Consider the following 25968-nt stretch of genomic DNA (forward strand, 5'->3'; position numbering starts at 1 on the left):
AATAATTCTAGCAGAGACAATATGCAATTTGTGTGAGCAGTAGTTCAACCATAGGTAGTGAAGGCACTTCCAACACAGCAGTGAGCTGAAAGGTCTCTCAGCATGGCAGTCTGCAATTTAGACATGTTCAGGCTACATTTGAATGAGCTGGCCCAAGTGCTGGAAGCAGTTTAGCTGCAGAGGGACAGAATTCAGTGCAAGGTGTTTATTCCACCTTTAGCTGAGGAAGACCCTGCCAGAATCAATTTTTAATTGCCTGTGTTCATAAGCTCAGAATCCGAGATATAAACAATGGGAATGGAAATTTCTCACTTATAATTACATTCTTGAGAGACAATTTGTTTGACAGGAATGTTAATTACAGAATGTTGAGGACAGCTTGGTAGGGAAGAAACAGATCACTGGTGGATTGCTGTTGGTGAATAACTTAAACCAGCATGATCTTAAATGTAGGTGTCCCAACATATTTGCTAATTAAGTTAATGAAAAGGGGGTGATAGGCATGTCTGGTGTGTGTGAAAAAAAAATGCCCTCATTCTCATTTCCTAGAAACTTCAATTTGGAATGCTTGTGCTGGGATCTCGTGCAGCCAGTAGTAAAGCATCATTAGATTATTGAATTTTTTTTCCCTAAAAATTTTACTGACTATGACATAAGGTAATTAGTTTGGACTTCATTATGATGAGAAAAGAGGATTTAATCACTGGCCTGGAAGATGGTGGTTGCCTAGGGACCAACAATCATAACCTGATTATGTTCAATATGTGATGTATGTGCTTTAAAAAGGCTATCTGGTCATAGCTGAGGGAAATAATGAACAGCAGGGAGAGGGAGGAGAGACAGGAAGAGCTCTGTGGATGGAAGTGGGTTTTAAAGGGCAGGTTGTATCTCAAAGAACAAGGTTCCACACTTTATGTTTGTACCATATGAAGATGTGACAATTCCTTTTAATCAGAAAACAACCTGCCAAGGAAAATCAAAACCACATATCAAGGGTCATTATTGGGACCAGTATTGAAGATACTATTTTGTATCTTCGTTAATGACATAAATGAATGTATCCAGTGTCTCTTCAGCAGATTGGCAGATGACACCAAGCTGAGCGGTGCAGTTCACACACCTGAAGGATGGGATGGCATCCAGAGAAACCTGGAGTAGCTCAAGAAGTGTGTCCTTAGGAGTTCCATGGGGTTCAACAGGACCAAGGCAAGGTGCTGCACCTGGGCTGGGACAAGCCCCAGTACCAGCACAGGCTGGGGGATGCACAGATCAAGAGCAGCCCTGGGGGGAAGGACCTGGGGGTGCTGCTGGGTGAGAGGCTGGACATGACCCAGCCATGTGCACTCACAGCCCAGAGGGACAAACGTGTCCTGGGCTGCCTCCAAAGCAGCGTGGCCAGAAGGGTGAGGGAGGGGATTCTGTCCCTCTGCTCCTCTCTGGTGAGACCCCACCTGCAGTGCTGCATCCAGCCCTGGGGTCCACAACATGGATCTGCTGGAGTGAGTCCAGAGGAGAGCTGCTAGGATGATGAGTGGGGTGGAACACCTCTCATACAAGGAAAGGCTGCGGGAAATGGGTTTGTTCAGCCCGGAAAAGAGATGGTTTTGGGGTGACCTAATTGTGGCCTCCCACAAGAAAATGGAGAAAGACTTTTAACAAGAGCATGTGCTGATAGGACAAGGGGAAATGGCTTCAAACTGAAAGAGAGGAGGTTTTGATTAAGTAATAGACAGAAATTCTTTGCTGTGAGGGTGATGAGGCACTGGGACAGGTTGACAGAGAAGCTGAGGATGCCCCACCTCTGGAAGTGTTAAGGACCAGGCTGAATGGGGGTCTGAGTAACCTTGTCTAGTGGAAGGTGTCCCTGTCCATGGCAGGGGCATTGAAGAGATTACTCTTGCTACAGTATTCCACAGATCTTTAAGCACTGGAGAAGTTACAGAAGACTGGAAGATTCCTTAGGTCCTTCCAGAAAAACTGAAAATGGATTAAAAAATCATATGATTAGCTATTGGTTAATAAGCCTAGTATCACTTTTCATAGAAACAGTGGAAGAAACATTATAGAAATCTGTAAGTGGCAAACAAAAGAAAAAATTAAGTGAATGTAGGAAATCTTCAAATAAATTACCAGCTAAAAATGTTTCCTTAAATGAATTTCAAATTTCAGGTTTTGAGTACAAGTTTCATCAACCTATATTACGCTATTTTGGATAAGTGCATGTGTCTTCCTGGCATGTTGAATTAATTAAGTTAGAATGCACAATATCAATAAAGCATGTGTTTAGTGGAAGCAAGCCCACTAAATAATAAGCTAAGAAGCTCAGAAGATACCTAAGAAGGTACAAAGAGCTCTTTCACCAAGCCAAGAAAGGCATAGCATCGAAAAATCAGCGTCTGTCAGCAGAAGCCAAACACATTATGGAAATAACTGCAGTTTTTGAAAATGTAGCAGACTAATTGTTGGAAGAAGCAAACCAGGGGTAGACATAATGGTTCCTGTTCCAATTTGAACTGCTCTGTTGCGCTTCAGTACAAGCCATAGGGTTTTGTGATACTATTTAACTTGGTTCCCTCTGACTTCCTATATTTAAACTGTTGGCTGCCCTAATTGAAGGGAGTGGAATTATTTTTGGGTCTCACCACAAGTTCTTAGTAATTTTGCTAAATGGTCCTGTCATTATTAAATTATGAGTACCCTGTAATCATCTGATGTTGTGTTTCAGTTCCAGAAGCATGTTCATCTTTTCCATCAAGCATTTGAATGTGAGCAATACAACCTTGCTTTCAGTATTATTTCTGGCACCTCTTTCATGTTACTGGAATATCAGTGCCTGTCTCTGGCTAGCTCGTTACCAGCCTTTGTTGCTTGCTTGGCTGGGGTTGAAGAAAACGTGTGCAAATTTTCTATTATTCCATGTGCCATTCATGAGGGAAGGTGCCCCAACTGTTTATGAGAACATGATGGAAAGACACCTGCAGAGGAATGCTTGGAGCAATACAGCCCCACCACCCTTGCAGAAAAGCTCTGCAAACACACTCCTTGAGACACCCAAGTTCAGCTGATGCCAAAGGGCAAAGGCTCACTGGCTTCACTTTTAGGGTGCCCTTCTGAGGACACCTCCAGATTGCCCTCTCTGGCCCCATCCAGCACCAAACACAGTCAGTGCCATCTGCCTACTAGAACTGGAATTGCCTTTTTCAACTGCTGGATGATCAGTTTGAGGAAGACAAGCCACTTGAACGAATCTCCTCGAAACAGGTATAAGAACGTTCAGCTAGCAAATTTATAAATATTTAATTAAAAACCCCAACTGACTGAATCCCCAAGAAGACTGCCATTATTTTTTATTGTTAGGGGTACAGAAATTTAGAAAAAAAAGGAAATCTGTAAAAATTGACCAAAAAAAGCTACATGGATAGCCCAATTAATCTGGGTTAAACCTAAGCCATTCCCTGTTGTGACAAAGAGAAAACAGAAATATTATCTTATTCCATTCCCCTGAATGAAAACAGCCGAGGTAAAGTGATGCTTTACCTCGGCTCATTAAGTTAAAACACCAAGTTATATAATAGGATACTGAGCTGGAAATGTCAGCCAGCTCTTGCCTGACAAATCAGGAGCAATCTTTGGATATTTATAGAGATGAATACCTTTACTACTCTGCTGTCTGATCTCAAAAAGTAATTTTCAGTATTGCAACAAGACTTATTCAAAGTTTATTGCGAGCTGGTAGAAGCTCTCCCAAAAGGCTATCAAGCATCTGGGATGTCCTTGTGCTCCCATGCTTTAGCCTTCCCTGGGAAGCACATTTTCTGAGGTCTGCATCCCCATGGACAATTAAGCATTTTTACTCCAGGACCATGTAATAATTGAGTAACACAAGATATCTTGCTATTATGTGGAGACATAGTCTGGGAAAAGAGACACAAAATGCATTGGAAATCATCTTTAAGGAAAATATCTCCCTGCATTATATGTGGCATATGCCTCCAGTAATTGTTTAATATATTTAAAAAAAGAACTCATCAATCTTTTTAAGCACTGGTGTTGGACAGCAGTAAACCCTCTTTGCAAATATAATCTTACAATTACAATTGTGTTTATGTGAAGACAGCTGATCCTAAATGATAAACTCAGATTCAGGCAGGCTCCTTTTGGAAGTTATACTCTTATGGAAATCTTGAGCAAATTGTCACAGATTTTTTTATTTTTGAGCACATGGTTGTTCCAAAAACAAGAACTGTAGGTTGAAGGCTAATTTTGTGGACGAGGGGGTGAATGTGAGAACACTGATGCATGTGGCCAAACTATATTGCTCTTGGCACACCAAGGACAGTTTTGGTAGCAGATAAGGCATATTTCATAGTACAGAAAAAAGTGTGGAAAAAGCTTTCTGACCTACAGCATGTGGGCATTCTAAATAATACTTAAAAGAATTTAGCTAAGAGATTTTAACTGGAGACTTTCCAGTACTTTGTTTCACATCTTTAAAACTTCATCACTAAAATCTGGAGCTGGATAAGGAAAATGTGCATGTTACCTTACCTCCAAGCCTGCTCTCCAACCTGGCTTTAAATTTTAGCAATTAAGCCAGGCATCAACATGAAAGATACAACTCACTTGATTATGTGTGTTAGTCACTGAAGAAACTGTAACTTAAAGCTCAGCAAACAGGGAAAATGCAGAAGTCTCCTTTTCTTATTTCAAGAGTAAACACCTGGACAAGAAGGTTGGCATAATGACCACAACAGGCACAGGGGCTCTGAAAAATCAGTCTATTTCTATGTTTGGAGTGTGCTTCCATTCCTTCCTCTATTCCCTCTCAAATAAACGCAAATAGTTATGGAACAATTGTAGAAAGAGTTTCTGTCACTCCTGTTGAAACACCTGCTCTTCCTCTGTATGTTAGAAAATGAACACTACAGGCATAAAAGCTATTTTGTTGTTGAAGGACAAGGCCATAAGTGAAGGAGGTGATTCTTTTGTCCTCCTGAAGGGAAGCCCTTAGTGCCAGCAGAAGGACCGGGGAAGGCCTTTTGTGTGTATTTTCCTTTGCAGGTCTCAGGGCATTCATTCCACTTGGTTATTTCTGCCAAAGTTTCAATTCTTCCACTCTTCTTAGGGGGGGCTGGCAGCCTGGTGGTCACTCTATTGGTGGTGATGCTTTTGTTGCACACAGTCTTTGGTGAAGGATCCTCTCTGAAATGAGTGCAGCCCTAGTGCAGCTTTTGCATTATTTGGGAGCAAGATTATTCCTTGTCTCCCCAAAAAGTAGACTGCCACTGGACTTAATTCTTGACTGCAAAGGTTATGAATAGAAATGCTAAAGCCAGTTTTTACACACTTTACTTAAATTACCTCTTCAGCCAATGCCCTTTTGAACCCATGGTTAGTGATTGATTAGAGTGAGCCATGCACTTGGGCATCTCTTACAGAGTTCACACTTTATTTTGAGAAATAAAGATGATTACCCTGTCTAGCTGAATTTCCTGGTACCACCTAACTATAAGAAATAACTTGGTCCTTTATAAACAAAGTAAAACAATTACAGATTACCATGATTTCATTGTATGGCTTTTATATTTTCTGGCTCATTGCTAGATCATTGCTAGGCTCATTGCTAGGCTTTACAGTACAGTTCCAATGTATATATTTCAGTATATACAAATAAGAGATCTCAGTTTGAGCTTTTAATGCACGTATTAGGACTCTAAAACTGAATTACTGTCATGGCTAAAAGCTGCTGTGTTATTCATCATCCAGTGAGATATCATTGTAAGTAACAACCATTAATTGAAGCAAACACAAGAAATATTCCATGAAGTCTAGGATATATTTTAGAAAGAAAACAATAGCTTTAGTAGTCACTGTCTACATGCTGCAAATGTGAAAGGAAGATATACCAGAGAAGGAAATTCAGATCTTAATGACTGGGACATGATGGTCCAAGTGGCAATAATCACTCCCCAAGAAGAACTTCTAGAGATCTGCTGCAAGAATGGAAAGTCAGCTTGTCATTATTTCCTGCTAGGAAGCCACTTGTGTTTTCACTGCAGCACCTGTTCAATTTGCTGTTCTGCAAATCACTGAATTTAGAACAATCAATCAGTGCAATTTTGTCTTCACAAGCACTCTGTGTTTCCCTCATACGGAGAATTAGTATGTAAGAGAACAGATTTTTCAAGAGATAAAAGGAAAACAGCAGCCATCATCTGTTATAGGAAACAGACTAATGTGATACTCACCATAGACACACACTTTCCTGTTTTATTTGCCTGGCAATAATTTTCATGAACAAAGATAAATCAGGACACTGAATTTCTTTTGCTATTTTTGGCCTTTGTGCTGTACCAGTGTATCAGAGGTAAATCTCTTGGTTCCTTGTGCTTTGAGTAGAATGCTGAGTCTTGGGAAGTTTGCTCCTCCTGATGGAAAGACATGCTTAATTATCTATCCAAGGAGTGGAGCATGTTTGCAGAGGTTACACTGCTCAGGGAACTTATACAACAGTTTTGCTGCTCTGCTTAAAAAGGATTTTAGTATTTAAAAGTGCAAACCAGGTTGCCTCTATAAATAGAAGATAAAAGAGCCAACAAAAGTGTATCTATAATGTTATGCATAGTTCATAAAAAGATATATATTTGGCAATAAACCAGGAGTTTGCTTTATACCTTTCCTGCCTTGAGTCAGAAAAACTGAACTCCAGGGATCTCTGTCTATGCAGTATGTTGAAAAGTACAGAAATGAAATGCTCCTCCTGATTAAAAGAAAATCAAGAGTTTTATTATATCAAAGAACTCGTTAAAAATAACTATTTCACCTCCTATTTAGGTAAAATTTATCCCTGAGACTGACAGTGCAGAATATACTTGGAATGGAAGGATGCTTACAAAGCTGCTGTGGTGCCTCCCCAGCTCAGGCCAAATGGGCTGCACGTTTCCTTGGTCAGTCAGAAGACTGCTGCTGCCATGGTCTTGTTACTCCTGCAGCTTTGTGCAGACAGATGGCACTGTGCTATTCTGAACCATTCCTAAAACCCTGGATCTGAAATCCCAAACTGGCAGACTGGTTTATTTTCCACTACATCATTCCAGTTGACACTACAAATGCACGGCACAACTGCCTTCAAATCCTGCCAGCAGAGTCTCCAGCACTGTCTGTCTCCATCCTGTTGAACATATGCTGTCTCTGTAACACGTTTATCAGGACAGAGACTGACTGATTGTGGGGATATTTCAAGAAGCCTTTAAAAGCCCCCTAAACAGCCTGATTAAAAGGCTTTGCATGTAGAAAATAGAGCTGCAACCACGGAGGTTTGGATTAGACCATTGCATGGGCCATGCTCCAGTTGTACAGCAGGGAAAAGGTGAAATAAAAGCAGTAGATGAATGTGTAGGGGCCTAAAAATGTGAAAAAGTCTCTATTTTTATGTCAAATACTGATCAGGCAGCAAAAAAGCACGATACAAAGTCTCAGAGCCTTACTGAAGCACAACATTTGCCATGACTCAAAACCAGGCTGGAGGTCAGCTGTCCTATGGCAACACAGGGCATTGTGCAAATACAAGAAGCTTTTGCCATGGATATTTCACCAAATGAAAAGGACACAAAGCAGATGAAGAAAAAATTAAACTATTGCCCAAAAGCAGAAACAATGGGAGAGGTAATGAAATGACAACCCGTGAAGTACAAATATTCCAGCTCCTTCCTGACTGTTCGAATAAGATTCATAGAATTCAAACATTTCTCCTTGGTACAAAAACAGTGTGAAGACAGAGCCCAATCTACTTCTACTTTGGAGTGTCTGAAATCTCTTGACAAGAATAGAAATGCCACAACTCCATGTCATGAAGAGATGTATTTCCTGCTGATTTTGTCTTCCTTGGATTAATTTTTTTTCTTGGCACCATTAACAGAGCTGTCAGTGGCACGAACAGTGGGACTGAGTGCACCCTCAGCAAGTTTGCCAACAGAGAGGTGTGTGGTGCAGCTGACCTGCTGGTAGGTCAAAGGATGCTGACAGCATCATGGATAGCATCCTTTCCTGGAGGGGAAAGACGCTGTCCAGAGGGATTTTAGGCTGGAGATGTGGGCCCATGGTGGGTTACATCAAAGGCTGCGTGGCCAGCAGATCGAGGGATGCGATTTTGCTCTTCTGCCTCACGCCTGTGGCACCCACCTGGAGTGCTGTGCCCAGCTCTGGGGGCCCTGGCTGAAGAAGCACATGGACCAGGGGAGGGCCATGAAGGTGCTCAGGGGGCTGGAGCACATCTCCTGTGAAGACAGGCTGAGAGAACTGGGGTTGAGAAGAGTCTGGAGAAGGGAAGGCTCCAGGAAGACTTTAAAACAGCATTCCAGTACCGAAAGGGAGCTACAAGAGAGCTGGAGAGGGACTTCTCACATGGGGCTGCAGTGACAGAATGAGAGGAAATGACTTCAAACTGAAAGAGGATAGGTTTAAGGCTAGATATCAGGAAGAGATCCTTCACAATGAGGGTGGTGGGACTCTGGAACAGGTTGTCCAGAGAAGCTGTGGGTGTTCCATCTCTGGCAGTGTTCAGTAGCAGGTCAGATGAGGTTTTGAGCAGCCTGGTCTAGCGGAGGGTGTCCTTGCTCATGGCAGGGGGGCATGGAAACTGAGGATTTTTAAGGTTTCTTCCAACCCAGGCCATTCTATGATTTTATTGATGCCCTTTCAATTTTAAAACAATGCACTGAGGGTAAAAAGGGGTAAAGGATTATTGTGAGATACCAATGAGAAGAAAATTAGATAATTAAAATAAGACTTTCTCTTAAATAATGAATATATAAGACAGAACTCCCTTCTCCAAGGAATGAATTTATTCTTTCTGTCAAAAGGGTAATATCGACTAAGCTGGAAAAACGTTAGATCCAAATTGGAGACCCAGCTAGAAAATTAGATATTTAATTAATACATACAGAAATGCATGAACTGTAAAATCTCTAGAATGGAAGAATATTCAGATAAGATTTCACTGGAAAATGAGAAATAGTGTTTGCATTGATGAATTAGATGCAGTGCTAATATACTGAAGAAGGCACACATTCTAGGAGGAAATAAATTTCTTTATACATTTTGCTTGGTATCATTGTACTTGAAATGATTTCTATCTTATACATTGATACAAAAAAACCCCAAACAGAACCAAAACCAAACCAACTATATAAACCCCAACCCCTCTAAGATTAAGATTAATGATTAATATTAAGACTATTTAAGACTTTAAGATTAATGTGGTAACTTTCAGTAGCAAAATACACATATATTAAATCATTAGAGCAGAGAAGCTAAATCCTTGCTATTCCAAGGTGCTAAATCATTTGCACTATGACTAAGAGAAGAACACCAGAGAATTAATATTAGAAGGAAAAAATCCAAGCCCTAAGGATTCACAGAAAACAGCTCTCCATAAAATGTGCAGAGATTTTTGCTAAATCAGCTTAAGCAGTACAGATTTTAAGTAGAATTTGATGGCTTACCTGGAGTAAAGCTTATGATGTTTCACTAAATGTTTGGCATTCTGTGTCTCAGGGGCTTTCTGTTCAAGTATTTTCTGCTGATTATGTGATACAAGTCACCATCTATTTATTATGGTTTTCCATTCAGTGATTTCTCCCTACCCTCTTTTCTCACCACTGCTTTTCTGTATCTTCCTCATTCTTACTTCAGTTGTTTCCTTCTTTCCTGTTTCATTCCAAATATTAACATCAGTTATATCCTTTATTCTATTGTTACATCTACCAGTTACCTCTACTGTTTTTCTGGTGGCTTTTATTTTTGACAAATACTTTTCTTCAGGACTTTCAGCATCGTGGTTGGTTCATGCCCCTGGGTGATGTGGATTGGTAGACTGAGGTGGGATGATAAAACAGGTGTTGTCAAGACACCTGTCACAGACCACAAGAGTTCTTCACAGAAATCTGGAAAAATTGCCTTTTTTGAGAAGCCTCAGGTACTTCAAAAACATAGGCATGTGTGAGAGTTTGTGTACTAGGAAATGTTAGTGTTGTTCATCATGATCTCTGTGTTGAAGCACTAAATCCTCTTAAAAATTGTAGACTTCCTCCACTTCTCAACACACTATTACAGATTGAAGCAGTTTGATGTAAGCTGAGAAAAGAACAAACCACAAATGATCACTTTGCCCTAAAAATCTTCTCTTTTCACCCATACTTTCCCTCTTCTGAAACTGGCAAAAAGAAACACTTTAAATATTGCTGGTAGTTCCTATCTAATAGTGAGCTTTGTGACAGTCACACGTCTGACAGCATTGAAATGCACAGAGAACACTTAGTCTGACACCACAACAGATGTACAGCGAGGCTGAAATATTCTGGATATGCTGAATTTGCTGGGCATAACATTTAGCTGTGCATCTGTGCATGCAGCCACAGCATGTTCCAGTTCATGGCCTGTGCAAAGCTGAGTTTAATTACACAGGCACAGTGGTGAGTTGTCCAGGATTTCTGAATGGTGAGCAGCCCCCACAGAGTGTCTGCTGAACGGCTGAGTGGATGGGAGGCAGAGGAAGAGCTGGAAAAGAGGAATGTGAGAGGTGACCTGTGAAAGCAATTTGTGTCTTTCAGCAGCTGCCAAGCTGGTAGGTACACATCTGCAGAAACTCTACATGTGGGCTGCATTTAAGCATGCTCAACACCAAGCCCTGCAACAGGACAAGAACAATGGCACAAGAAATCTCCAATGTCCTTTAAAAAAAAACCTCAGTATTTTTGCAGATGAGTCCATCTGAAAACTGGTAAAGATTTAAATGAATATTTATTTCATTTCATTTCTCCCTGTCTCCAGTTTGTTACTAACAGGAAGTGTTTGATTCAGGCAGAAATATAGATAATGAAGATGAAGGCAAGATTGAGATTGCAGGAGTTTAAGATGTAGAGAACCCTGTCCTTTTGTCTTAGTCGAAGTGTTTACCATAAGAGGCTGGCTGATGTGCTTGTAAATCAGTTAAATAGCAAAGCAGTGAGGTTGCTGGTCAGAGAGGGGTCTTCTGTCAGCATCTCAAACTGAAAAGGTCACAGCAAGGTCACTGATCACACAATCCTGTTCATCAACTCGTTCTTGCATATGGAGAGGGAGAGCAGTGCGCCGCTAATTTTGTCCCTGACAGCAAATTACTGGAGGTCCAAGAGGGTGGAAATGAGCCAGCCCAAAACTTGATGCTCTCTGTTTGACATCTCTGAAACCAGCACAGGCTGAAGCCAAAGTGCCACATGCTCAGCTAGGACAGTTGTGCATTTTGACAGGAGATCTGACTTTGTTAGGGAACAGATGCCAATAAAGAAGCAGATGGGTGAGGCAAAGATATATATGCTCATTTCTTTGTCTTATGATCAGGCAGTAAGAAAAACTCAAAGAAACAAGAAAAACCTCCCAAAGGCAGCTGATCAAGTGCCATTTCCCAAGCTGTCTATTCCCCCAGTCTGGCACCAGAGAAGCAGGGCATCCCTATTTGATCTGCATCTGGCATCAGCCTTCTTTCTTGCTTATCAACAGTCTTGATTTGTCACCACCATTTCGTTCACCATGTCTGTGTTTCTCACAGCTTCTTCCATGACACTCCTTAGTCCCTTTGGAACTTCTTTTTTTTCCCTCCCCTCCAGAGGCATTTACCCTAATTTGCAACAAGAAATTCAGAAGGCACCCAGCTTCTTAAGTCTCACAGAAAGAAAATTATCTCACCAGTTGATAGTAATTTCTACTTTTTGAAAACACAGAATTGTTTGATGATTTCTGTTTGGGCTCTGGAAGAAGGAAGGAAGGGGGCACAATTTGGTCGTGCTGGAGAGAGCTGACCTGCAGAGCTTTGCCACTACACCACGGATTTGGGCTGCTGGTGGCTGGGAGCTTGAGGGCCACTGAAATGTGGATGAGCAGAGGAGAGAAGGAGCTGGGTCCAGAGCAGCAGAGACACAGCATGCTGAATCCAGCTGCAGCAATAGGATGCAGCCTGACTGAGCATTGCTGAGATAAATGCTGCCTGCTGCAAACTTAGATGTGAGCTGCAGCCAGAGAGGACCAGGCAGAACAGTAAAGGGAGTCAGAGGATGAGAGTGGGAGCAGAAGGGAGATAGGGCTAGGAAAGAGGCCTGTAAGGAATGCGTGTAAGAGCAGAGCTCCCCAAATTATTTTTATTTTGGAGACTGATAAAGTAATTGAAACATTATTGAAATGCAGCGCAATTTTAAGTTAAAAGAGTTGTTCTCAGCCTATTGCCCTTACATGGTTTGACAATTATGTACAAAGTAAATTTCTTCAAAAAAACCCCAAAACAGTAATAGGCGAATCTTAAGGAAAGACTGGAAATGGCCAGCTTGGAAGTAACAGAAATTATTTTGGTGTGTAAGTGCCATGCACACCATTGGGAAGCCACAAAACCAGTGCAGAAAGAGCTGGGTGTGCAGCACTGTTGGTAAAGGAATCACATTGGGAATAGAAGGTAGTGTCTGAATGCTGTGATGAACATCTTAATAGATAATTCCTGATGAGGGAAGCTAGAAAGAGGGCAGATTGAGGCCTGAACACAGAATGGGAGTTTGTCAAGCTCATCATGCCCCACTCTTCCTCCCTGTTCTCCATTCCCTCTCTGATCCCCTCAGAATAAAGTGAAAATACATCACAACTCTAATATTTCCCATTCATTTATTTTCCTGCATGAGGACAGGGTGCAGCCTATTATTCTAATTCCAGAAAAAAAAAAAAGTCCTTCATAAATTTAATACTCTGGTTTCAGTGCATCCCTCAGCAGAAAGGATGTGGCACACCACAAACAACACCCAGGAACCAGATGCAATGCAAACTGATCTGCCAGCCAGGCATTCCTTCATCCCTGGAGGGGACACTATTACAAAGTCAAGATAACAGACTTAAGCAATTAAGATGTGCTCTGTGCATTAATGGAGAGAAATCTGTGGGTTCCTGCAAGCTTGCAGGCACTTAGTGGAGAGCTGCTGCCTCGGCTCCTTTCCCAAGGTAAAGGAAGCACCGGAAAGTATGGCAGTGTAAAAATCCTTTTGCTTCAGCTGACATAATGTTACAACACCACTTAAACATCCTGCTTTCTCCTGCTGGCCTAGGAGCTCAGCAGGGTCTTGTGCCCTCTGATACAATCACATCAGTTCCTTTGCTCGGAACGAGATAATGCTTGGGTTTGCCCAAGACAATGTAAAATGCTTTGAGAAGCTGTATTTGAAGTTCTCGTCCCTCTCTTTCTCCTGTAGCTTTTGCAATCACCAAGTTTCTGTACTTGCAGAGTCAGATCAGTTTTAGCCACTGCTGTTTTTCCTCCATATGCTCTTTTCCCCATATGTTGGTTTTTCTCCATATGCTGTTTTCATATATAGAGGACGGCTTACAGAGATCTCATTCGCCTTTGCACGGCCTTCATAAACTCTAACTCTCATCCTGTGATTCCAGGAAGGCAGATTTGTCAACTATCTTATTAAATGCATAGTTTTGTCTGCATTTATATTAGAGGAAATCTTAAGATGTTACTTATGAAAAATGTAAAGGAAGTGTTTAAATCCTGGTCAAATTAATAGTAGAAGAAATAGTAGACCATTCCCAGCTTCATTAGTCATGTCATTGACTGTCTTGAAAAGAATGCCATGTGAAAGCAGAAGAAAGAAACTAATAGGTTGTCATTGCTCCAGGGAGACTGACAAATATGCTAATTTCTATGTTAAGTGAGCTTTTACTGGGTGAAAAAAGTACATATTTTCAAGGTGCTAAACTGAAATCAAATCCAATTTGGCTGAGAAAGATTTGACAGCTTGATGAATTACATTAGCAATTGTAATAGAACTTTGCTCTGAAGATGTCTTACAATGTCAGTGTTTCTGAGGTGTCTCATCACCTACAGCCCAAAAAATTATTTTCAAATTATTCTTAAAGGAAAAAAGGGTTTTTTTGGGGGGAGGAGTCATTTTAGTTGAAGTATTTCAAACAATTCAATTTTTCTGACACTCGGTGACAAATTAATTTCTCTCCCTGGACATTTTTGAGATAACTGTCTATATTATGGTGCAGCCTTTACACAATTTGGATTCTGCAACTGATCAGATGGATCAGGAGACTGTTTTCTGATCAATAGGCATTTTCATGTAACAATGAGACAGATGACAATCTCTCTCCAAAAAAAGAAGGAAGGACTGGTAAAACTCAGAACACGGTCTGAAGAGGACAGAAAGTAGGAAGGAGTAACAAAACCAGCACCAGTAGATATTATCTTGCTATCAGACAGAACAAAAGGAAAATATTACCTTTTGGTGGGAGGCTGACTGGAACCTTTCTCAGTGGAATGCAACCCTGGTGGTAAAGTAGCTGGGAGTCATTGAGGTAGATTTGTGAGTTCACATAGTCATAAAGGAGAGATTTCTAGGTGGTGGTGTACATTTGTGGGAGAGGAAACAGGCTTCTCTAAAAAGAAAGCTGCAAACATGTGAGTTTATTCCTGTTGTATTTAAAGGAGCAGTTTAAGAACTAGTCACTGCACCACAGATTAAATACAGTTTTATTATGGGATATAAATCTAAGAATCAGTGACTGTCATGTTCAATGGCATAACACTGCCACTATTATGCAAGATTTAGTATCAGAATAAACAACCAAGCTGCAGCACAAGGAGCCATTAGTGACGTTGAGTCTGCTGTGAAAAACCTCTGAATCTAATTCAGGAAGCTATTTAAAACCAATGCTATCCCTAGTACTGTACTATCCTATCCTATCCTATCCTATCCTATCCTATCCTATCCTATCCTATCCTATCCTATCCATCTCAGTACTATGCAACATAATTTTCTTGATACTTCTAAATTTTTTGGAAGATACCCTAAGACCCACCCCCACCAAAAAAAAACCCAACCGAAAAACAAAAACCAAGAAAAGCGACAAAAAACACCCAAGCAAACACACTAATAAACAATTCTCCAAAAAACAAGAAGAAAAAAAGATTTGGCAGAATAATTTCAAACAACCAGTTCCTGCTGAGCGGTGTCAACCCAATTGGCCTGGCAAGTTTTAAAGCGAGATGACTGATACGACCACAGTGCCTGTTTTTATTTACAGCATGGATGTAGCTGAAGCCTTTGGGAATCACACAGTCTTCCAAATGAGTTGCTTCTCCATGACAACTAATAGTGTTTTAAGTGTTCCCTGAAATATGCAGATGGAGAATGCATTACTGTACCTATCATAAAGGACTTATTTAGAGAGTGTATATATATAGCTTTAAAATTTGCTGAGCAGAAACACTTGAAATTAAGATATCAGCTAGGTTTTGGCTCTGTAATTTAAACAATGAAGGCATTTATTTTAAAATAAATGCAAAGCAGCCTACAGCCAAAGGTCTAGCTGAACAGGAAATTGCTGAAGTGTCTTTCCATAGTTTATATACTTGCCTTTCTTCTTGTGATATTGGGAATCAAACAAATTATTCACCATGAATAATTTAGTCTATGAATTTATAGTTCTATATAAAGGTCCTAAAGAAAGATTATCTGAGCTTCGCTTTTATTCATGACTTAATATTGTTTGAGGAACATGTTTATTTTACTATGTCCTGAACATGCTCATGCAGAACAGGTGTTTTTTTTTCTTTTGCAAAGAGCAGCAGCACAATATAAACTTACTTTACATTCTATATCCAGTCTACTTAAGCAGAGTTTAGTAATGTGAAGATTTTGTTGAGCCTTTGAACAGGGATAAATTTCATCTTAAAAAGCTGGATGGCTCAAAATCACATGGACAGACCCAGGCTTCTCTGAGAGAATGAAAGCTGTCCAGGCCTAAGGCACAGCAGCACACACCATGAAATTCCTATCTAATTCATACTCCAGAAAATCCCACATCCCTTGCTCTTCCCAGGTTCTCCAGCAACCTGAGCAAACTTTCTCCAGGTTCTAGAAAACCTCTGATGCCTCTGGTTTAAGGAAGCCACTGCAGATCAGAGGAGGACACAGGCACTTTCCAATTATCAGTGGTGGGAGTGAAAATGACTACAGCTCTTGAGGGAAAGGGACTTGATCCCAGCGATCTTCTAAAACATGGGGCATGAGTCATCTCCCTTTCTGTCTGACAACCTCTGCAATATTTTGGTGTTGTTTTGTTATGATTTTTCCCTAAGTGGAACAAGTCTCAGATAAAACCTGAGTTTTTTTTCAATTGTCAAACAATGAGTCAGTTTTGAATGAGACATATTTTCTGTACCAGTTCTCACAAGAAATGGCATGTATATAATCTGCGCCCTCAGCCAAAATAATATGGCCAGAATACTATTTCTGTAGCTATTTCTGATCACATCATCAGTGCATATTCACATTATTTTTGAATGTTTTATATCTGGAACTATGGGCAGAGGTTGCCCAAGCTAGGTAAAGTAATAAAAATTTTTAAGACTTGTGCCTTGGCTTATTAAAGACTTTTTTTTTTTTGGTCAGTTCTGTCTGTAATCTTTGGGGAGTTCTGTTCTAATTTTTGATTTTTCCTTTGAATATACTTGGAAGAAAATTATAAGGTGCTATACTTTCAGCTTCAGGAACACCTTGGGCTTTTCCAGACTGTGTAACACATTTTTTTCTTTTTAAATGATTTATAAGCCTTGAAGGTGCTCTGAGCTCTTCGATTTTGCTATCTATACCATTAGAATTTTATGGGGCCAGTGGCAGGTTTTATTGATGCCCTGTCATGTTCAGTTCCTTTCTTTGAGCCTTGAAAGCAGCTGCATTTGAAATAAATTAGTATTAGATATTACACAGCACAGGCAATATTATTCCTGTCTTCCTGTGGTAGGGAAAAGTTGTATAACCAAGATATGCCACCTTAACAAAATACAGAAGCTAAGAAAAGGTCAGTCTAATTACTGGAGTTTAAATTTTCATTATATTCCTTTGCTTTTAAATAGTGTTATCTTTGTTTTGAATGTCAGATAAGGCTTGTGCAAATACTCTGTTTAAAATGGCATTAACCAAATGAAATTGCCTTACAATCTCCTTTTATTTTTTCCCTTTTCTTTTTTTTTTTTAAATTTTTATTTTTCAGAGCCAGTAGATGAATACTTTGGAAAGAACTGTAAAAGAATAGGATAATTTTCTCAGCAAGCTTCTGTAGAGTGATCTATATGAATCAATTTTCTGTGACATGTTAAAGCACAAGGGAAACAACTTTAGAATTTAGGAATTGAGGAGACTCCTGCATCCTGTTAGAGGCTGGTATGTGTGCTAGAAGACCATGACAATAAAAGGTGACCTTCTGGAGCTGTTGAATGCCCACTGGGTATCAGTGAAGTCTTTTCACAGAGAATAGTGCAACAGGAAATGAAAAGACAGCTGCCACTACCAAGTAGTGAGAGAGGGGCTGAGAGGGGAAGAATCACCTGAAGGGTGAGAGTGAAAAGTTTGTGGGAGGAAATGACTCCAGCTAATTTTTAGAAGAGCAAAGCTGGCTATACTTGTGACAGCTGAGATTATCTAAACATCCAATTTAATCCACTTTGTCTGGGGTCTGCCTTCTGCCTCTCTGGAGCTACAGCAGATGAATCCTGCAATATTCTGAAAAATGGAAAGAAGATGCTGCATGGATACTGAGAGGCGTCACTGAATATTCTTTGCTTCTCTTCTTCATTTTGGTTCTCAAATGATAAAATTCACTTGAGCTACCCTAATTTCTTCTTCAGAAGTTATTGGGGTCAAACTGGCAATTCAAAGTGTTTATCATGTCCCCTGGATGGGAGACCTGTAGAGGGAAATCTTCCTTTCTGAATATGGCTTGTAGGTAAGATTTCTCAGAGAAAAAAGAGGTAGATCAGAACCTGAAAGAAAAGAAAAATGACTTTTATTTTGATCAGGTTTTGACCGGAAGAGCTGTGGAACATTTCCACTTTTACCAGAAGCACTTCAAAGAGTGAGCATGGACAGACAGATCTGAGATCAGAGACACAGGCAATGTTTAATCCCAGTTGTTTTTCAGCCAGGCTGATAGCATTACACAGGAGGAGTAGGAGAAGAGGAATTGTCCAGATGTTATATTTTTGTATGAAAATTCCTACATAACTCATGCAGGGGAAAGCACATCTTTAATATTCGACAGCTACCTGCTGTAGCAGGAGGGCTCCCAATATGGCAAGAAGCATTCTCAGTGAGATTACAGTGCTGAATGTTAATGCTGCTGCTCAGAAATGAAGCAGCAGGCAGTTACTTTGAAGTAAGTTGGTGGATGAATTTACTGCATGCTAGCTGTTTCTTTTCTCATTATCAGTGAAAGTTGGCTGAGCTACCCTGCGCTCAGAGTGTCTCCCGGCACTGCAAAATGAAGGAGAGCAGCAGAGCTCAAGCTGTGCAGCTCTGAATGCCACACTCCTAACATATATAATGAGGTGTTCCCTTCATTATGATCATGAAGTAGTAGTAGATACATGTCAAAGGTGTGTAGCAGAAGAGTACTTTTAGATTATTCATGATCTATTTACAGCTCTGCACTATTTTCTAAGATACAAATTTAAAAGCTGGCAAAAAGTGCCCTACAATATAGAGATCTAATTCTAAACTGGTATCTTATATATATATTAACAATAACTTCATATCAGATGATGTCAATGTCTAAAAGCAAACCCAAAATGAGCACCAAATATGACTATGCCTTTATCCTTCAAAGATTTTTTTTATCAAGGCTATCAATACCCCCTTTTTCATGATGGCAAATGCTCTCAAAGAGAGAAAATGTTCATTCTTTGACACGAAACAAACCCTCGAAGTGATGAACCTTTGCAGTTGTGTAGAAACATGGAGATCAGAAGCTGGTTTTGAAAGTGTGTGATGGTTTTGGTAGGATGAATTGCATGGTAGGTCATTGATGTTTTTCAGCTACAAGTAATGAAGCACCAAACTGCCAAGCTTTTTCTATAGAAAATAAAGTAGCTTATCTAGGAGTAAGAAATACTTACCTCTTGGAATAAAGGCCATTGTTCACTGCTGGAAATTCAAAACATTCTGAACTTTTGCCTCCTATTATTCAGTATCTATTGGCAGGCAGATGCCATGCAAGAGAAAAAGCAGTTCTTCTTTCTATACCTAAGCCATGAAGAAATATCATTTATCTTCTCCTTTTTGTGAAGTATTTCTGTCACTGCTTGGTTAGATGTAAGCTGGTCTTACCTCCCATCAGTCCAAGGTGCTGAATGTCACAAGGAACCCAGAGAAATATCTCCTCACCAATTTTAATTTTCACCGCAAACACCAGTAAAAAACCCAGTAACTCCAATCAGGTAACAATAAAAGAATCTTTGCATTAATGTTAGGAAAACCCCACCACATCTAGAAATTGACCTTTTACCACTTCTTCTCAAGGCAACTACTTTTTATGTAAAGAATCCAGGCCTATGGGGTTGATTTCTAGGACCTCTCTTTAGCTGTAGAGTGATGGCAGCTGCTTTTGTAAATAGGAAGGCAGACCTGAAAGGTATTTCCCTTTTGGCTACTGTTACTAGAAGTCCCTGAAGAGCACTGGATTGAGGCAGAGACAAAAATGGAGCCCACAGAGGTGAGCTGCAAGGACAGCTGTCAGTTCTGAAAATGATTCTCTGTGTGATGATGACTTGTATTATGTCAATTGTTTCCAAGTGGATATTTAAGTATTTCTGAAAAGAGACAATTTAATTTGGAGTGGTTGGTGGAAATGATTACAAGAAGCACATTTCCTTTACTTCTCTGCCACTTTCTCAAGAGCAGCTCTTGTCTGAGCTTGGTGAGTGTTCAGTCATATATCCTGTTAGACAAACTCTCAAATTATTTCTGTTCACCAGAATGATACTTTCACAAAATCATGTATAATTATGTCTAGCTAATTACTTATAAATACATATTAAATGCCAAAGAATTGTTCCAAATTTAATAATATAGTACAGACTAAGAGAGTACAGGCGTATTTTCCTAAAAAGGATGTGAAGACAAAGCTGAGCATTGCATCCAAAACCTCTACACTAAATGGAAAAATCAAACCTCTGCTATATCCTACTGCAGGAATGAGCTGCAAGTTGCAGCCTACATGACAATGTAGATGTCTGTCACATTGTCTAATTTTCACTTTTTCGTCTTCATAGCTTATCATCCAGATATCCTGGTTTTCCCTCTCGCCTGGTCTGTCAGCCATCAAAGCCTAAATACATCTAAATAACAGATTAAAGAACTTCCTTGAAACATTAATAATACCTTTCTATAATTTTTGTGAAATCCTGCATTTCTCTAGTGTTATCATTTTTGTTACTACACACACATGTAAAATAGGGTTTTTCATTTGATGTGTGTTTCAGCTTTATTTCACACCTCAAACTGTAATCCATTTTATCTAGGTAAGAATTATATACTAAGTGCCTTTACCTCCAGTTTCCAAAAGACAACAATCATTTTATATCAGTATTTTTCAAGCCAGTGAACAAATGAATTTTTTAAAACAGTATTTCAGGGAAACAGAAAGCATCTCAACTTAAAGAAGAAAAGTCCTCCCCTCCCTGATTGCAACTCAAAGATTTTGTTGTTGTTCTGATGTGACCCTCCTGCTTTACAGAAAATATTCTGAGCAGTTACAAAGCAACACTTTATTAATCATCCATATTGTTGTAACACCTAGAGCAGAGAGAGGTGTTGTATTGTGGGAGGTGTTGGACAAGGGATCATTTCTGACGGGGAGCAGATGAACTCTCTATCACAGCAAGAGCAGCTGGTGCAGAAGCGGCTGCTCCTATGCAAATAACACCAATAAAAATGGAAATAAGACAGACAGAAGAACAGTTTCCTAGTAAGGTTGTTCCAGAGTGCTCTTCAAAAACCCATCTGTCTTTAAAAGTAGGGCCTTGCATTCATTTTTGCTGACAAATAAGAATTGCATCGTGTGGGAACAACAGGAACTGAATGCAAGTGATGCCAGAGCAGCGGTGAAATGGGAGGCAGCTCCCGTATTGCCCATTTGGAGAATGTAATTGCATATGGGCACAAATTGCAACTTGATCTATGTATCCAGGTCTTCTGTTGGTTCTAATCCCTCTAGACCACTAAAATATGTCTTGTCAGTATGAGGTGACAGCTAGAGCCTTTGAAGATACTGAATTCTGTGTCTACTTTGCCCTTCAAACTGCTGTACTTGGGTAACCCTTTTAACTGAGCTCTCCCCTTGTTCAACTTGACTGAGAGCTGCACAGTAAAGCTCATCAACAGACATGGTCACTTGCACAACCATTTCACACCAGGAAATCCATCTCTTTGCAGTGAAATTCAATATTTCTTTGGTAGAAAGAGTAAAAAAGGGTTTTGTTTTTGTTTTCTAGTTTGTTTCTTTAGTAGTGATACATTTTTTCTGCTTAATAAAATGCCTCATCTGCAAAGACAGTAACAAGTAGAGAGGAAGAAGCAAGAAACATTTCATATTCCCCAAGGGCTAATATAATCTCATGCTATTAAGAAATTGAATCAGACCATCAGCTTCAGCCCGGCTGCCCAAATTAAATGGAGTAAGGTACCGAAATTCCAGAGACTGTCCAAAATCAGTACTATCAACAGAACTGACTTGGAAAGTACAAGAAAATAGTTAATGACTCTCCTGATAGCCAGTCATTTTAAAGGCTTTTCATTTCCCATTTCATGGAAGTTCTGCATGCTAAATTTTAAAAACAAAACAAATGGAAAAAAGTATCTACAAAAAATTCCATTAGCAATGTGGTCAATTTCTTTACCACTTCAAAAAACAGTGCAAAGGATTCACAGATTATTGCCCTAGCCACATATTTGCCCTAGCAAAGAAAAGTTTTCAATTTTCTAGATTAAGCTCTTCACTGAATTCGAGTAACTATATCTCTGTATAAAGCGCTTAAAGGAAATGATATAAATTCCCCTTTACCTCTGAAAAGAGGAAAAAGCCCTCCTTACAAACTGTAAATCTTGGGAAGAATTGCTTCTTGAAGTGAGTAACCCTGGGAATTCATAGAAGCCAGTAGCAGAAAAATTAAGCAATGGAATGAAGGATGGTCTAAAAGTGAGGCCAAGGCATCTTTATTTCCCCTTTAGTTCATCTGGGGAGCTGGCCAGGAAGCTGCTGCACTGGAAATAACCATGAAATCCACGGAAGGGATAGAAAATGTTCAGATGGGTGTTGCTGCAGGTGTTACAGACTCCAAAAGACCTCGCTGGTGGATGTTAGTGGGAAAGAATGGTGGTTTGCCAGAGGATGCTCTAGGATGAGAAGGCAGTATGCACTGATAAAGACATTATACAAGGCACACAATAACTTCCCAGTGAATGATAATACTCAAAATAACTTCAGTATCTCCTGATAGAAGCAGTGGTCTCAGTGATTTCCTTGGACTGCCTTTATCTGACACCGAGAGGGTAATGAAACCTCACAAAGACAATGTTACCAAGGTCTCTTTGCTCAAACCTTTTCTTTTCCCCCATGCATGGCAGAAAATTATTTATTTGTGTGCTCATCAGTGAACATAACCCCTCCTTTAGGCATAACTCCAGTATCACCACTTGTACCACGTGTCCAGCAAGCATCCTGCTACACATCATTGTCCCAGGTATACAATGAAATCTTACCTATAACTTTTCCTAGGAACAGTGCCTTTGGGGAGTTGAACTGAATGTCAGATGTGGCTGGCAGGCTGTAACTTGTTGGAGGATAGTGATCAAGCTGGAGAAAGAGAAAAGAAATGATGAGTATTTTGAACTGCTCTGCTTATTACAGTTCTGATCAATCAGGTCTACATTATGCAGTTGATGCCATCTTTTATAACTGTCTAATACACTCTCATTTTCATAAAGGGAAAACAATAGTAAATACCTGTAGTTATGATATTTTATGAAAAATCCTTTCCTTAGGATTTTTCCTCCTGAGAAGCTGAGAGGCCTCAAGAACAATATGTAAACAATGATTATCTGCTGCTGTGGAATGCAATAGATGGATCTGTGATTGTCTCATGTGGTTGTTTCTAATTAATGGCCAATCACAGTCCAGCTGTCCAGTCAGAGACAAACCTTTGTTGTTCATTCCTTTTCTATTCTTAGCTAGCCTTCTGATGAAATCCTTCCTTCTATTCTTGTAGTATAGTTATAATACAATACATATCAAAAAATAACAAATCAAGCCTTCTGAACATGGAGTCAACTTTCTTGTTTCTTCCCTCATCCTAAGACCCCTGCAAACATGGTCACAAATACACTTCCTTCCATATCTGCCATCTCCACAGTTCCCAAGGCCTGGAGAATACTTATACTGAATATATTTTTGTTCTGATCGCTGTAGAATCACATCAATTTTTACTTATGTGCTCTTCAATTGCTAAATATAACAACAGCATCAATAATAAACCAACTTTTTCTTTCCATGGAAATAGATTTCCATTTGGAACCTATATTACTGCTGAAGCTAGATTTACATAGCTGGGAATTTGAGACTAATTCAGGCACTGGGCATTTTTCTTTTCTCTCAGAAAAGCCATAAATTAATAAGGCACTCTTTTTTGCACTTCATGCTTATTACTTTCTTGTTGAGAATGTTGTTCAATCTGATTGTGATGACTCCTATTGAAACCTAAATAAATTCAAGAGTAATCAACTTAGCTAAATAGTTTAATCTATAGGAAATGCATATTGTCCCCGATATGGCACAGCAGTCATGTTACATTAGCATATTTCCCCCTGGTTTTTAGCTATTTAACAGAAGAATGTGAAGAAAGAGAGTAATAAAATGAATTGCCTATGCTTGGTAGTAGTGCTATTAACATAGTTTAATATAGCTCAGTGGAGTTTTGATTTCACATTTCATAAAGGTAATTGGGATGAATTTTTATCTTTACTGTTGTTATTTATTTTCTCAGATTTACATGTTTATTACACAGGCTTAAAGAGGACAGAGCAGTAATAGTTTATTTTATTCTGGCCTTGCCTTGGCACAAAACAGGATAGAAACCCATATATGTGATTTAAGACTGCAGGATACAATAGACTGCAAAAGTAATTCTAAGGAAATGGCAACTCTATGGGGCATGCAATATATTCACATATCTTTTTGCCATATTTCTAATTTCAAAATGTAATTCTTGTGGATTGCTTTGTTTTAATAATACTGCAAATGCTCAGTTCAGTGGCTAAAAGTAAATGAATGGCAGGTATCATAAAACTGAAGGGCTGAGTCCTCTGATACCCTGGAACATGGTGAGTTCAGGTAGTTGTAAAGCCTGCTGGTGTCGTGAATCTACAGAGGCAATCATCTCAAAACGATACCAATTGGAAGAGTCCCATCTTTCTTATAATTCCCCATAAAACCCCAAGAAGAAATGTGTATATACATAGGACACAGGAAAAAAAGTCTCTGCAGATGGCAAGAGAGGTTTAATAAGTCTTTAAGTTCAGAAATTATTTTTAATTTATCATAACTAGTATTCACACTGATTATTTTGAGACAAATACATGGAAAAAACATAGTTCCATCTTCTTACTCGGAAAATAAGGAGCTTCAGTTTGTTCAAACTATTGTGGACAGTTTTTCTTAGATTTTTAAAAAAGAGCAGAAATACATATTTTACCTGAAATTAGGGTTATATGAATTCAAATTGAAAAGAGTTATTTTGGAAAGAGTATAGTCAAGTGAATACAAAGGGTTAAAATAGTAAACAGATCCCAACCTCTAGCAACCCAAGGCCCTACTAAAGAGGGACTTCACTTGAGTGCTTGCTATTGGTTTTCCTGATGGAAGGGAAATGTCCCAGCACCCAACATTGCAAGTGCCAGCTGCATTTTCAATGGAAACTATCAAAAAATAGGCATATAAAAAAATTCTCTTGTTATTTCAGGACAAAAATAGAAATGGCTTAGAACTGTCATGGTATTTACCCTTAAGGTTATTAAATGAAAAGTGTAGACTTTAGAGAGGTGTATCAGGTAAAGATTGGTGAAAGCTAAACCACTTATGGTCCTTAAAACACTTATTCTCCATCCTCTTATATGTCAAGAGGTTGACCTCATGTAACTTCCTTGCCCACAGTGGAATTTTTTCCAATATCTACACAGGATTAATTTTCTAGGTTTTCCCTTTATTAATATGACTTAAAATATGCTGAACCAACTCTGATATAATAATTGGGCATGCTACTACTTACATTGGTATCTGTCAATATCATCAACATTTGGCTTCTCTCTTTTTCAGAATCAGTCTGGAACAATTTTAAAATATTTCTTTTTATTATGATCTGGATTCTAGGCAGCAGTGTTGATCAGATCATCATTTATCAGATAAAATATAAATAAATTAATTAAATATCAATCTATATCTATAATCAATTTATTGATGTATGCTGGATGTCCTAAAGCAGTAGCCATGTATCCAATGTCAGAGTAACAAATGAGTAGGAACAAGTAATAAAAAAGTCACCCCTGCCAAATGTGTAGGCAGCCTCTACCTGTATGCATGGGTTGTGTCTGCAGGTTATGCATTAAAATGAAAAGTCAGTTTTATTGTTAAACCACTGTGACCATTTACATGGACAATTACAGAATATCAAATCCTGCCAGACCTGTCGTGGTAAGACTCCCTTTGTGTTCAGGTAGTGTTCAGGATTTGGAAAGGTCCTCTCTTTCCCAATCTCAGAACAGGTTAGTTAGCAGCTACCTTGGCCAGATTAAAAAAAAAAAAATCAACCCAAAATGCTTCCAGTGACCTCACCTTCCCCTGAGACTTCAACACAGCAGAGCTGAAGTCCCAAGAGATTCATCCCGGTACAGAGGCAAAAAGGATTGCAACAATGAGAGTAATGATTTGTTACACATCATTACTGGCTCTAACAGGAGCAGACACTTTGCTGTTGAGGTTTACTTGTTTAAACAGGTCTCTTGTACTGAACAAAACCTTGAATCTAACCACTCACATTTTTCACAAGTCAAGGAA

General features: G+C 39.4%; 1 protein-coding gene across 1 annotated transcript in view; it reads right to left on the bottom strand.

Annotated features, from left to right (window-relative positions):
* CNTNAP2 (contactin associated protein 2) overlaps positions 1-25968 on the bottom strand; it is a gene marked incomplete at both ends in the record, with an annotated part of 998227 nt that overhangs the window by 31118 nt on the left and 941141 nt on the right. The window contains one exon of the mRNA XM_084204413.1: positions 22623-22716. Within this exon, the coding sequence (XP_084060539.1) occupies positions 22623-22716 (94 nt within the window). The remainder of the gene's footprint in view (positions 1-22622; positions 22717-25968) is intronic.

The sequence above is a fragment of the Fringilla coelebs genome, assembly GCF_963513975.1.
Source record: "Fringilla coelebs genome assembly, chromosome: 1".
Lineage (NCBI taxonomy): Eukaryota > Metazoa > Chordata > Aves > Passeriformes > Fringillidae > Fringilla > Fringilla coelebs.